The following is a 13,292-nucleotide window of genomic DNA, read 5'->3' as shown; positions in this document are numbered from 1 at the left end:
AGCAGTCAAAATGCATGGCTGTCCACTTGACACAGATATATTGATATCCTGCCTGTTCGTTCCTCAGACCAAACCAGCCAATTGCCTGCCTCACTCTTTGTTTCTTAAATAAATTCTGAAGGACATAAAAACATTCTACCTAATTGGAAATCAGAAGCTATGGGTGAAGGACAGCTGTGTGTCCCTCCTTTAGAAGGCAGATATCCATTATGGGATGCCATTATGGGTAGGAAAAGGATAAAGCACCTCTCCCTTGTCTACCCCCCCCCCCACCTTTCCATACTGTGCTCACATATGTCCCAACCTCTTGTAATTGGTGGTTGTGGAAAGGGACATCCAGTCACAGCTGACAGACCTGTAGGGTTTTCCAGGCAGGAGATATTCAGAGGTGGTTTGCCGTTGCCTGCCTCCGTGTCACAACCCTGGCATTGCTCAGAGGTCACCCATCCAATTACCAGCCAGGGCTGACCCTATTTAGCTTCCAAGATCTGATAAGACTAGGCTAGACAACTGAATTTCTAGCTTGGACCTCACCATGACAAGTCAGAATATTTAACACTGGGAACTAGGGAGGGGCACAAACCAGGAAAATGCAGTTTGGTGCATGGTTAGCAGCTGAACCACAAACCAAACAATGAACTGAAAGGCTCATTCACAAATTGAACTGGTTTGTACGATTCATGGCCCTGCAAACCCAACTGAAAGGAACTGCGGTCCCTGTCAGCGTAGTGTTCATTGAGATTCCAGAATAAAAGAACTCTTTCTTCAGAAATAAGTTTCTTTATTGGATATACAATGTTTCTACTGGAGAAGACCTTTGAAAGTGATAACATACATTGGATGGTTGCTGGCATATATTGGGGTACATCAAAGGCAGGCCCCTTTAAATCATTCCTAAAACAAAAGTTACTTTCTCTCTCAGAGGTGTTTGATTCACACGCCTGTTATCTGTCTTTCCTGAGCCATCCACACTCCCCCTTTCGCCTGGCGGCCTTGCGGGGCCTGGGAAACGGCGCAGTGTTCTGCCAGCCGTTTATTGCCCCTGGCGCCCAAGGCTCCCCTCCCTTCCTCTGCCTCCCTCTGACATACCTTGCATTCTACTAAGGGGCAAAGGGGTTAGTCCTGAACAAATAAACAGTATAGGCAATATGGTTAGTATCGATAGGAAGCAATTGAACACAAGCTGACAGTCCCTTTAAATGGGTTTTCAGAAAGCCCCCAAACATCTGAGCAGGGGGGAGCAGCTCACCCCAGACTGTTCAGCTATTTTGGGCTGTCTTGTGCAGTCCCTTAAAACTTCAAAGGGACTGCAGAAGACAATGCAAAAACAGCTGCGCAGTAGGGAGATCCTCCCTGTCCCACAGCTCTCTTGGGCTGTCTTCTGCAGTCCTTTTAAAGGGCCAGCAGAAAAGAGGGGAAGGGCCTCCTGGGAGACATTTCACCCCTTTCTTTCAAGCAGGGTCATTTAAACCCTGCTTTCTGCTCCCAATGGAAAACTGCAGAGAGCAGAAAGCAGAGGTGCCATTTAAACCAAACAGCTGAGTGGTAGGGAGCTCCTAGCCCCTCAGCAGTTTCTCACAAAGAGCAGAATTTTCACAAATGGTCCTGAACCATCACAAATTGCCGCAGCATTTGTGGAAGTTTGTTGTGGTTCTTCAGTTCATGAAGCTGAGTTTGTGTATTGTGAACCAGCCAAAATTCATGATGAGTTTTAATTTGTCAGCTGGTTTGTGCTCATCCCTACCAGGAACTAGAAGAAGAAGATATTGGATTTATATCCCACCCTCCACTCTGAATCTCAGAGTCTCAGAGCGGCTCACAATCTCCTTTATCTTCCTCCCCCACAACAGACACCCTGTGAGGTGGGTGGGTCTGGAGAGGGCTCTCACAGCAGCTGCCTTTTCAAGGACAACTCTTGCGAGAGCTATGGCTGACCCAAGGCCATTCCAGCAGCTGCAAGTGGAGGAGTGGGGAATCAAACCTGGTTCTCCCAGATAAGAGTCTGCACACTTAACCACTACACCAAACTGGCTCTCAAAAACTGGTTAGCTATTATGCACATGTCTATACATTATTTGGAGGAAAATAACTGGAAACGGAAGTAGAAAAATCAACACTTTACCTGTTGGCCAATGTTTGTACCTCAGCATGTTTTTCTTTGTAGATTGCTTTATATCCCTGGATGAAGGACAAGTAAGACTTGGGAGTGACATGGGTGGACCGACGGTATCTCTGGAAATAGTCCACACATTTCTCCGCTACTCCATCCTGGAAGGAGCCCATGCACTGCACCATCTCTCTCTTGATCTCATTAGTACAGTCAACTTCATAGGAGGACAAGAAATGCTCAGACACTGAAAAAAGAAAAACATTCCATGTTACATACTCATATGACAAATTTCAGACATACATTATGGCCTTCTGGTCTTTTTCATTTCATCTACCATGGAACCATAAAGTGTAAACCTGAAAGCCCCACCATGAAGGGCAGACAGAGAACTTTGCCGTCTAGGGTTGGAAAGTTTTGAACATGTCAAAGGCCAGAATTAAAATTAGCTTCACACTTATCCTTTCATTGTAATTATCATTACAATGCTAGTAATGCTAGTAGTAGTTATGCTAGTTGTCTTGTCTGGATGGGATAAACCTGTAGGTGGGTTTCATTTAATTCCTGCATTTGAAATACAGACATCAATGTGTTTTTTTAAAAGAAAATATTCAGCTGTCCAGTAACTTTTATGAACATTTGAGCTGGCTAAACCCTCTAGTATTTTTAAATAAAATAAATTGAGAAGTCCTGTGCTTCAGAGCCCTCACTTAAATGAATCCCCACTGAATGTGTTTCAAAGTCCCCTGGAATCATCCAACACATCCCAAGAACTTACAGCCAAAATAGGTTAGATATCAAAGGAAGGATTCCCACTTTAAAAACAACAACTTTGATTTGTATTTGTGCTAGAGCCCAAATCAGATCAGGGTTGCAACAGCATGGTGGGAATTAGCCAAATGTTGCTAATTCATAGTTTGAAAGTGAGCTGTATCAGGCTTATTTAACCTGTATACAGATATTACAAAAACAGCTGGCTTAACCAAAAAAGGCTCTTCTGTATGTAAATGTAAAGCAATCATTATCAGATCTTTCCAGGGGGGGAACTGTAAACAGGAGCCATGGGGTCAGGTAGAAGGATGGGAGGAAACACATTTGAATCAGGGCTTATTTTTCAGCCAAGAAACCTCTGATAATTCGAGTGACAGAAACTGCAGTTTCATGAAATAATGCACTTACTCGTGAGAAAGCCCTACTGAACACAATGAAATGTCCTTCAAAGTAAGCACCATGCATGAGATCAGGTGTGCGGAGAAGGAAAAATCTTTCTGCTGAACTCTTCAAGTGCTCATTATCCACACAATCTCTTTCTGGTTTATCAGTAAAAAGCTCTGATTGCTAAAAACTTCAATGTGAGGAAAGCTACAGGGGGAATGCCCTTCTCTAATTCTCACCACCTGACGTTCCCTATTGCTGGGATGTTGCTGATTCTGTGGGGAGAAAACTCCTCGGCTTCAGTCTCAGGAGGCACACTCCCCCCCCCCCCACTGGGCAAACGACAGCCTTGCACGGGACGGGGGGGGGGCGCGTTATAAAAAAAATGGAGCAATAGGACAGTGTCTTTAAGAAATCCTCCTGACATGATCTTGATCTCAAACGCTACATTAGCCAGTTTGGTGTAGTGGTTAAGTGTGTGGGCTCTTATCTGCAAGCACCAGGTTTGATTCCCCACTCCTCCACTTGCACCTGCTGGAATGGCCTTGAGACAGCCAGAGCTCTGGCAGGAGTTGTCCTTGAAAGGGCAGTTGCTGTGAGAGCCCTCTCAGCCCCACCCACCTCACAGGGTGTCTGTTGTGGGGGAGGAAGGTAAAGGAGATTAGGAGCCGCTCTGAGACTCTTCGGAGTGGAGGGCGGGATATAAATCCAATATCTTCATCTACCTCACAGGATGTCTGTTGTGGGGGAGGAAGGTAAAGGAGATTGTGAGCCGCTCTGAGACTCTTCGGAGTGGAAGGTGGGATATAAATCCAATATCTTCTTCTTCTACATATGCAGGCATTTTGGGCAGGAGTTCACAGGAGTGGAGCTCTGGAACATCTAAATTTTATTGTGCTCTTTTTTAAACCCCCCCCCCAAAAAAAAAACTTGCATCTGGGCTCCATTGCTTAAACCCCCTGTGAGAATTTTGCTGAACATCAAAGATTTGACAAACTTTCTAATATCCCCCCCCCCCGACAAAAAATGGGGAAATAACCAAAACATATAAAACAGACAGATGGAAATCTTCGTCATGCCAATGTGGCCACATAGGAGAGAGTAATTTAAAAAATATGATGAGAGTAAGGTTTTATTCTGACAATTCTAATTTAAGAAGCATTTGAAGGTAGATGCTGAGCTGATATAATTTAGTACACCTTCCGGTGATGTCAGGGATGTGTGGCATATGCAAATGAGTTGTGCTAATGAGCTTCAGCACGTCTTTTTCTACAAAATGACCCCTGTACATATGGCTACACAGTTCAAAGTCGTCATTTAAAAAAACAATAGAACACAACTTTAATGTATCGAGCTATAACTTGAGGGCAAGGGAGAAAAGCAGAAAATGTATTCTATATATCTTCAGAGAAATTCCTTAATATCTTTCTAGCTTTTGGAACAGTTTTGTTTTTAAAATGAGACATATGGGACAGTTATCACCTTATTTCTGAAAGGACATATGACATGAAATATAGTTTGCTACAGGAGCAATTCTTGTGCTGTTGGAGCCGCTAGCAAAATTTATCTCAGATGGGCACTGTGATGAACTCAGGAACTTAGGCTGAGAGCTGGGGAACAGGCTTGCAGCTATTGGCTGGAACCTTGCGCTAGCAACATAAAAGTATCCATATGAGGTTTGCTTAGCAGTCACCTCAGGAGGGGAGTCTTAGAGGAGGAGTCTTCAAGAGAAGTCTTCAGAGAAGGAGTCTGAAATGAAGACTGTGGGCTTAGGCTGGTCAATTGTAAAGACAACTGGACGAGGGGCTGAGAGCAACCAGTGAGGCTGGGCTCCTTATGGGAGACAGAGCTGTGTAGTCTCTGTCTGGAAGAGAGTTTTAAGGCAGTTTGAAACTCTCTGAGGGAGATTTTGCCAGCACATCAGGCAATCTCCGTGTACAGATCAGATCACACAAATACACACTAAGGAGAGAACTGGATTTTGGTGGTCAGCAGGGTTACCCAAGACTCAGACCAGAAGACTAGCTGTGGGGCTGAGACGCATCAGTATTGAGGGCTGCGAGTCCTGGAAGTTAGCTAGTGTGAAAGGGTCTGTGAGGGAGAATACACTGACATCAGCCAGGAGTTCTCTATGTGTGTGTGGAAAGAGAGATTGTGGTTTGTTATTTTTATGATTTGGCATTGCCGAAGCTAGGGCTAGACATCTGAAGTAACAGCATTCTGAGTGCCCAGAAGGCACAGCCTGCCTGAAGTAGAATCTTGTAGGATTCTGGAACCTGCCTGGTTTATTGTTATTTTAAAGATCTCCTGCCAAAGTTATTGTTATATTTTACCTCAGCCTGAGAAATCTCTGTGAACAGTAATTGATTTATTCTGCCAACCATCTGCCAACTGATTTGCCTTGTGAATATTGAAGAGTTAAAATCAATAGTATTTTATCCCCCTCCCTTGCCTTTTGTTATCTAATAAATATTTTTGTGGTTTTTGACTTTAAAACCATTTGGTGCCAATTTTGGGGAGTTCTGACAGGATTTCTGTGAGTGTGACTGAGGGAATGAGGGAAGGTGACTGGAGAGAAATTTAAAGTGGTCGCCCTCCCGAGTAAGCTTCTGACATGATCCTTCACAGGCACAAATCTCATAACTTTTTAAAAAGCAAAAGATCTCCAGACTCACCAGCGACCAGAGCGTCTTTGGGCCAGCGCCTGAACCAATCTATAGTACAGCCAGAAATAAGGGCAGGGAACTTTAATGCTCGGTTTCGGAATTTTTCACCAACTGGTGAAAAGCAGAGAATGACATGAAGGTTGTGACGAACTCTGCTCATGAAATAGTCATACAAATTCTCGTTGGTTGGAGGCCGACGTGGGTGCTCTTTCTTCATAACAGATATGAGGTCACTTGTGATTTCATCAATTTCATCACGGGCAAATAAATTAGAAACCTTAGGAGGACATAGAGAACTTTTAAAAACAAGAACAGATTTATTTTGTGTAAATTTGTCTACAGATTACAGAGCAGTTAGCTTGATCATCTGCTTTAACTTGGATTAGATCTGATTAGAAGACCATCTTTAATTTTCTTTTTCATTCCCTATTAACTAACATCAAAATAACCTCAGATAAATAACATGCTTATCACAGCCCCATCAAATTAGAATTTGCATATTTAAAAAACTCCCTCCCTCAATTCAGCTAAGTTTTAGCACCTCAACATTTTGTCAGAATGTGGGCCCATGAAGTTCAAAGGGGCAGATTTCCTCATAAGGGTGCTCAGAACTGTAGCTTTAAAGATGTAGCCCGACCTTTAAATAAAATCCACCCCACTGTGATCCAGGAAATTCACACCCTCTTTCCTGAACACTTCTTCCCCATTCTGTCACCAAGGCCATAAAGAAAAAACACAGAACTAAAAGCGAGAAGGTGGGAAACATCTCTTACTTCTCCTGATGAGAGGACATTGTTCATGTACTCCAAGAAAGCCTCATCTTTTATTTCATTGTCTGTAAAAATGAAGCTGATTCCTTTCCCCTGCTGCCCAGCAGTCCTATACAGGAGCTTCAGGTCTTCCATCAAGTTGGATGTGTTGTAAGACCTGAAGAAAAACCAAAGCCCTCCTCAGCCATGGCTTCTGGGCCCAGACAGGTGCAGGGAGAAAAACCTTTCATCTCATGCCTCCATATCCTTTCATTGTCTCCTGATCTTGAGCATCGGCCTATTGCCTTGGAACTCCATCTGACTATCTGAACCGTGCATGCCCATGAAAGCTTCTACCCAGAATAAAATTTGGTTGGTCTTAAAGGAGCCACTGGGCTCAGACTTTGTTCTGCTGCTTCAGACCAACACAGCTACATGCTGGATGCTACTGGAAGGTGCAACAGGAAGATGTGGGGAGCCAAATAAGCAACTGGCCATCATAGTAATGTTGTGTGGAAAGAACACAGGAAGTGTTCCCCTCCCACCACACTGCTAAAAAAAACCTTTAGGTGGCCTACGAATATAGCATCAAGTATTTATTCACAGAATGATGGGGCAGAATTTGGAAACAAAAGAAAAGACCTGAATAAATCTTCCCTCACAGAAAAATTCAACACAAACAATATTCACAACTAGGGTTGCCAGGTTGCCTGGCGGGGGAATCCCCTTCGCACCCAATGTCATCACCCAGAAGTGATATACAAAGTTTTCCAAATGCTAGAGTGTCCCCCCCCACACACACACACCATTACATACCTGGCATGATTACATCACTTCCAGGTGACATCATCACACCAGACAAGTTGCAACATGCCAGTTCTCTTTGGGGGTTGGGGTCCCCCGCCAGCCAGTTCTGTGGCAGCAGGTTGGAGGCCTTAAAATCAGGGCAAGCCCCCCCCACCCCCGGCAGGAGGCTGGGAACTGTATTCACAACATGGTTTAAGAAACTGTCTAGCAAAGGGCCTACCTTGTTAATGTGATCTGGAATGTATCATAGCCAGCTATGAAGGAGGCCAGTTTTGTCAGGCTCTGCTTTCCAGAACCACCAACTCCAACAAGCAAAGCATTCCCCCCAGGGGTGCGGATTACACGAGAGATCTGAAGAATACAATGAAGTTTGCTGTTAAATCACAGATGCTAAAAAAAAAAAAGGCAGTTGCACTGAATTCTTTGATATCGCCAAAATCACGGCAGAGGCCTTGACTCCCACTCAAGCAGCCTAAGTTCTGTCAAAGAGTAATCTCGTGGCTTCTAAAGAGAGAATCTTTAAGATGGAATAGCAACTGGCACCTTACTTAAGGCAGTGTAACACTGCCACAGAAAACATAAAGGAGGATGAAGGACACCGGAGCAAAGATCACAGTCTTCATAAAAGAAAAGGTTTCCACTGTTATTTTCCCAGTTCAGCTTCTGTTCCCCAAGGCTAACGAACTAAGATTATTCCTGTGGCACAGGGAGCAGATATAATGGACAGGTAAACAGAGATTGCTGTGCTGAATTTTGGTTTTGGATTTTTTTGTGGTCCAATTCAGACATTTGGCAAAACCTCACAACCACCTACTGGAGCGCCCCCCCCCCCATGCCATCAGTAGACTGACAAACCAGCAGGAAAGCACAACTGCCTATTCCATCAACTAACGCTTCTATATACATGCTTGTCGTAATTTGTACAATTCTGGCCATCCTTCTTTATGCCAACATGAATAGTTATTGACTTTTGTTGCGGATGTGGCTTCAACTGAGAACTGAATTGGGTGCTCCTGCCTGCCTCATTAGAGCCCTACGAAGAGAGCTTGGGGTCTTGGGAACAATGGGCAGCAGGATCCAAACCCCTGCTGCCCTGCTCCAATCACAGCCCCACTGCTGGTTTGAATGGGCCAATAGCGTGCTTGCACGGGAACCCTGATGTGTATATATAGTTGGCCTCGTTGGCCCCTTCCCCAGCCTTGAAGTGCAGTCTGTCCTAGCTGTAAAGAGCTAGGATCACTTTCACCTCGCCTCTCCCATGCATTGAACCCACTATAGTAGAACTTTGTTCCTGCCTGGAATTTCCATGGGTACAAGGAGAGGAAAGTTTTCCTGCTCTCTGCCCCCAGGAATAGCTTGGGGAAAGGAACTGAGAATCCCACAAAAAAAGGAGAATTGTCAGAAATCAGACCCCTCCTTGCATCAGCAGAAATTCTAGGTGAGATCCAAGGCATGATAGTTGGTTTGATAAGCATCAAATTGAGGTTCTGGTTCATACTAACTGACGTGAGATGCCAGCAAAGTCGTGTACTGATCCCACCTATAGGTGGTTGTGTGCAAATGACACAATTTTTGTACTAAGGAAAAAAAGGGAAAGGAAAGGTCCCCTGTGCAAGCACCAGTCGTTTGCTCTCACGTTTTCACGGCAGACTTTTTACGGGGTGGTTTGCCATTGCCTTCCCCAGTCATCTACACTTTCCCCCCAGCAAGCTGCGGGCTCATTTTACTGACCTCGGAAGGATGGAAGGCTGAGTCAACCTCAAGCCAGCTGCCTGAAAACCCAGCTTCTGCCGGGGATCGAACTCAGCACATGAGCAGAGCTAAGGACTACAGTACTGCAGCTTTAACACTCTGCGCCACAGGGCAGCGTTTTGTACTAAGCAGTCAACTAAATGGATATATGCCTACTATTTCATCTTTCCATATTTTCTAGAAGTCCAGCTTTAGAGAAATTCAGCAAGCAACAGACTGTTTTTAATAATATGAATTAGGTGTTAGGAGGAAAAAGCCCCCCCTTCCCTGCAGGTGTCTCTATTTCCAGCATGTCCTCCCGGCATCCAATCAGAAAGAGCCAGGGCACTAGTGGCACCTTCTGGAGCAGTCTAGGTATGGCACCCCTGGCCATCACTGCATCCGGAAGGAGGGTCTGGCTTTCTATGCCTCCAAGGGCAGCATCTTCACTGTTTCTCTACTGACCTGAGAAAGACTGCAAAGGTGGTCTAGTTCACTGAACTTTATGCTAAAGAGTCCAGGGGAGCCAGCAATACCTTTACTAGATGAACCATGGCGTCTTCAAAGAACACCAAGTCCATGCCCGCTCCACGGATACTTTCATTGTATATTTGTAAGAACATATTCAGTCGTTCCTTTAGGTGCTCCAAAGATATAATCGGTTCATACACTTTGGGCATGTCAACCTCCACGTCGTCTGGCTCCTCTCCTGAGGTGAGAAGAACAAAGCATTAGGATTTCAGGCTGAAGACAGCTGTCGGGTTTACCTACTGCTCATGTCCATTTTCTGACTGTAAGGTCTTCTCTGTGTGATGAGCTGAGAAAACCTGTCAAGTTACACCACATTATAGGTAGTCGAATTGTGGTTGCTCATGGCCACTCCCATTTCCATGGTAGCACACAATGGTTCAACTCTTCAAGCCCTGAAAACATTTTAGCTGACACTATTTAGGTCCTACACCTTCTAGTTGCTACCTCATGCCACAGAACGCTACAGTTAACTGTACACAGTTGTTCACTTCAGATACAATGCAAGTCCATGGTTTAATTAAACTATGGTTAGTGTGGTTATCATTCCTTTAACTATGGTTAATCAGGTGCCATCCAACTAGGATCTGCAACCATGGTTTGATGTTTATTAACCACAGCTGTTCTTAGCTCCAGTTTTGTATGATATGTGAATGTAGACATCTGGGCTTGCTTCAAACCCCTGCTTTCGCAACACCTGGTCATAGTAAAGGCGATGAAGCCCACATTTCTTGTGGCAAGCCAGGATCTGAGTCATCGTCCGCAAGCCGAACTCTCAGTTTGCTAAGTAACCATCATCATAATAAACCATGGCTTGGTCTTATGCCTGAACTGAACAAAGAAGTTCATCTCCAATGCTGCCCCAAGCATTTAGCACTACTATTTAAAGCTGTTTGCAAAATTCTGATGATGTAAAATTATGCAAGTTCCTCATTTATTTCCCCAGCATGGGGAAGGATCTTCAGAAATGCCACTCTGGGTACACATGAAGTGTTATTAAGAACCACCAATGTTTTTGCAGCGACTTTTTCCTAGATGGAGTCAGGCCAGGGAAGTGGCAAGGGCAAAGGGCGAAGGCTTTGTGGCCGCTCTGCTGGGCCATCAGGGCAGCCATCAAGATGAAGCTTCTTTCAGCCACGCATGCAACTTGCCTAATTTATTCCTGACTAAATGACAGTCATTCACAAATCTTGTGATGCGTTAGCCAAGCGTGTTCTGTGGAACTAAAACATGCACAGCTGGGTGTGGAGCTCAAGCGCTTTAGAAACCTCCGGCTGCCTCAGACACCTACAACTTACCTTTCCAATGTTTTTTTTTCTCCGGACCTAGTTGGAAATAAAAGGCATTTCTTTTTAGGAAAAAGAAAAGGGTATTCTTTTCCCAACAGGCATTTTATGGTGCTTCCACTTTATTCATCGTACAGCAAATGAGAATTGCCAGGCAACAGAAAACACACTTGCCTCTTGCCACTATTTCACTACAGCTCAGTCAGGTAGAGAAACAAGTCCCAGATACCCAGTAGGAAGAACTCTGTCTCCCCCTCCCTCCTTCTTGCAAAACGAAAACCAGGTGCGACAGAAGACAGGCCTGGCAGGAGAAGAATCCCTGAGCTGAGTGGCTCAAGCTAGCTCAGTCTGGTCAGATCTCACACACTTGGATGGGAGACCGCCAAAGAAGTCCAGGGTTGCTATGCTATGCTCCCCTGGAGAAAATGGCTGCTTGGAAGGGTGGACTCTAGGGCACTGTACCATGCTGAGGCCCCTCCCATCCCCAAACCTGACCTTCTCCTGGATCCGCCCCCAAAGTCTCCAGGTATTTTTCAACACAGACCTGGCGACCCTGTGAAGCTTCATGTGTTCTCTCAGTCAGGCTCCAAAACTGGAAATGAGCCAGACTGGACTAAAAGTAGGGCAGGGTCCAGATGCCCGTCTTCCAATCTTTTATTTAAAATGTTCCCAGTCATTTTACCCAAATGTTCAGGTAGGTTTAGAATCTGACTGCAGTCAAACATGGGATGTGGAAAGCCCTCCCCACTTCATACACAGTTTTCAAAATGGGGCTGCAGGGCCAGCTCAAAGTCTTTTGCTACCCCAAGGAGCACTGCAGGGACACCTTCAGTTTAAACCTGGGTTCAAGAAGAGACAATGGGCACAAGCCATGCCCACAACCTCCTCCCTGCTACCACCGGCCAGGAGCAAGAGGAGTGCCAGCAGCCAGTGATTTCTCCTCACTGCTCGTTCTTAGACCCCTCTTGGGACAGCCGCTCCCAGCCAGCTGCTTGAGGCAACCAGTTTTGCATTCTTCAGGTCAGCATCTGTGAAGGCCTTCCTCCACGGCTTCTGCCAATGCAAACTCTGAAACATCCTGAGTAGACAATACTGACTTTGATGGACCAAGGGTCTGATCCTTAATCTGTGCTTCTTTCTACTGCTGCTTCTGGCATAACGTCGAGTCCTTCCACTCCTCTCTTGTCTGCTAATTAATTAATTACTTTTGCATTAGACAACAGAATTTCTTTACCTGTTGCTTCAGGAGCATCTCTTAAGAAGTCAACGAAGTAGGCCTCCACACCAGGCTTCACCAGGGCTTCTCTCCCCCCGCCGAAGGCCCCTTCTACAAGCTTCACTAGAGCCAGATCAAACCACTCCACATCCTCAGGAGCTGTGAAACGGTCTGCAACCACCCGCTTGCACTCGTGCTGCCACAGTCTGATGAGTACCTGCATAACCAGGAAAAAACAGACTCTGAACCTGACTTATTTATTTCTTTAGGAAACTTATATGCTGCCTCTCAGAGACCTGCTCACAAAGTAAAATGTGACAAAAGTCATGAAAATAGTATTAAAAAGGGCAATAATATATTCCCATTGCTTAGGAGCAAGCTCATTGACCCTGGGTTGGTACAACATCTATGCAAACTTTTGTGTGTGACGATTTTCAGAAGTGCCATGTCTGGTAGTTGTAAGGATGAGGCTCAACAAGCCTTAAGTGTAATTGATATATTCCTTCCAACAATAACAGCAACAGACATCAGGAACTCCTGACCCCCAAAAGTACAACCCCAAGAAAAAGGTAAAATGCGCTCCTGAGATAACAAGTACAAAAAAGTGCTCTGGGGGTGGACGGTTTTCCAGCACACACAAAACCTCAGAGTTTCCTTTTTGGCTCCTAGAATATGAATCCCAGGCTGCCTTTTTCTCCCCTTCCTAGTGGTTCTACCCCCACAAATGTTCCAGATCCATGTTGATAAATACATGAAAGGCCAGGGCTCCCTAAAAGGAAGGAGGGGGAAAAAAGAAGTCTGGTCAGAGAATTCAGACCATTCGCTCACCAAAAGCCTGAGAGAGTTTCTGCTTATTATTGTTTCGTGTTTGAATCTGAGGGTCTCCCGAGCAGTAGATCAGCACAGTCAACAAAATGAACGAAACTGGAATTTCATTTAATCTTGTGAATTTGCAGAACTTATATCCTGCTATGCTGCGCAAACAAGGCACTTCTTAGGCAGCCAACAATTAAAAGCAGAACAGCATAAACCACATTTTACAAACAA

The 13,292-nt window shown here is 45.0% G+C and overlaps 1 protein-coding gene across 1 annotated transcript in view; it reads right to left on the bottom strand.

Moving 5' to 3' along the window:
* DNAH5 (dynein axonemal heavy chain 5) overlaps nucleotides 1-13,292 on the bottom strand; it is a 266,064-nt gene that overhangs the window by 95,200 nt on the left and 157,572 nt on the right. Inside the window, exons 51-56 of the mRNA XM_060244379.1 lie at nucleotides 12,264-12,462; nucleotides 9,752-9,924; nucleotides 7,705-7,835; nucleotides 6,702-6,855; nucleotides 5,938-6,205; nucleotides 2,123-2,354 (exon numbers count right to left, since the gene is read on the bottom strand). Coding sequence (XP_060100362.1) covers nucleotides 2,123-2,354; nucleotides 5,938-6,205; nucleotides 6,702-6,855; nucleotides 7,705-7,835; nucleotides 9,752-9,924; nucleotides 12,264-12,462 — 1,157 coding nt within the window. The remainder of the gene's footprint in view (nucleotides 1-2,122; nucleotides 2,355-5,937; nucleotides 6,206-6,701; nucleotides 6,856-7,704; nucleotides 7,836-9,751; nucleotides 9,925-12,263; nucleotides 12,463-13,292) is intronic.

The sequence above is a fragment of the Heteronotia binoei genome, chromosome 7 (genome assembly GCF_032191835.1).
Source record: "Heteronotia binoei isolate CCM8104 ecotype False Entrance Well chromosome 7, APGP_CSIRO_Hbin_v1, whole genome shotgun sequence".
In the NCBI taxonomy this organism is placed as follows: Eukaryota; Metazoa; Chordata; class Lepidosauria; order Squamata; family Gekkonidae; genus Heteronotia; species Heteronotia binoei.
The sequence above is the reverse complement of the archived record's forward strand: the minus strand, read 5'-3'. Positions and strand labels throughout refer to the sequence as shown.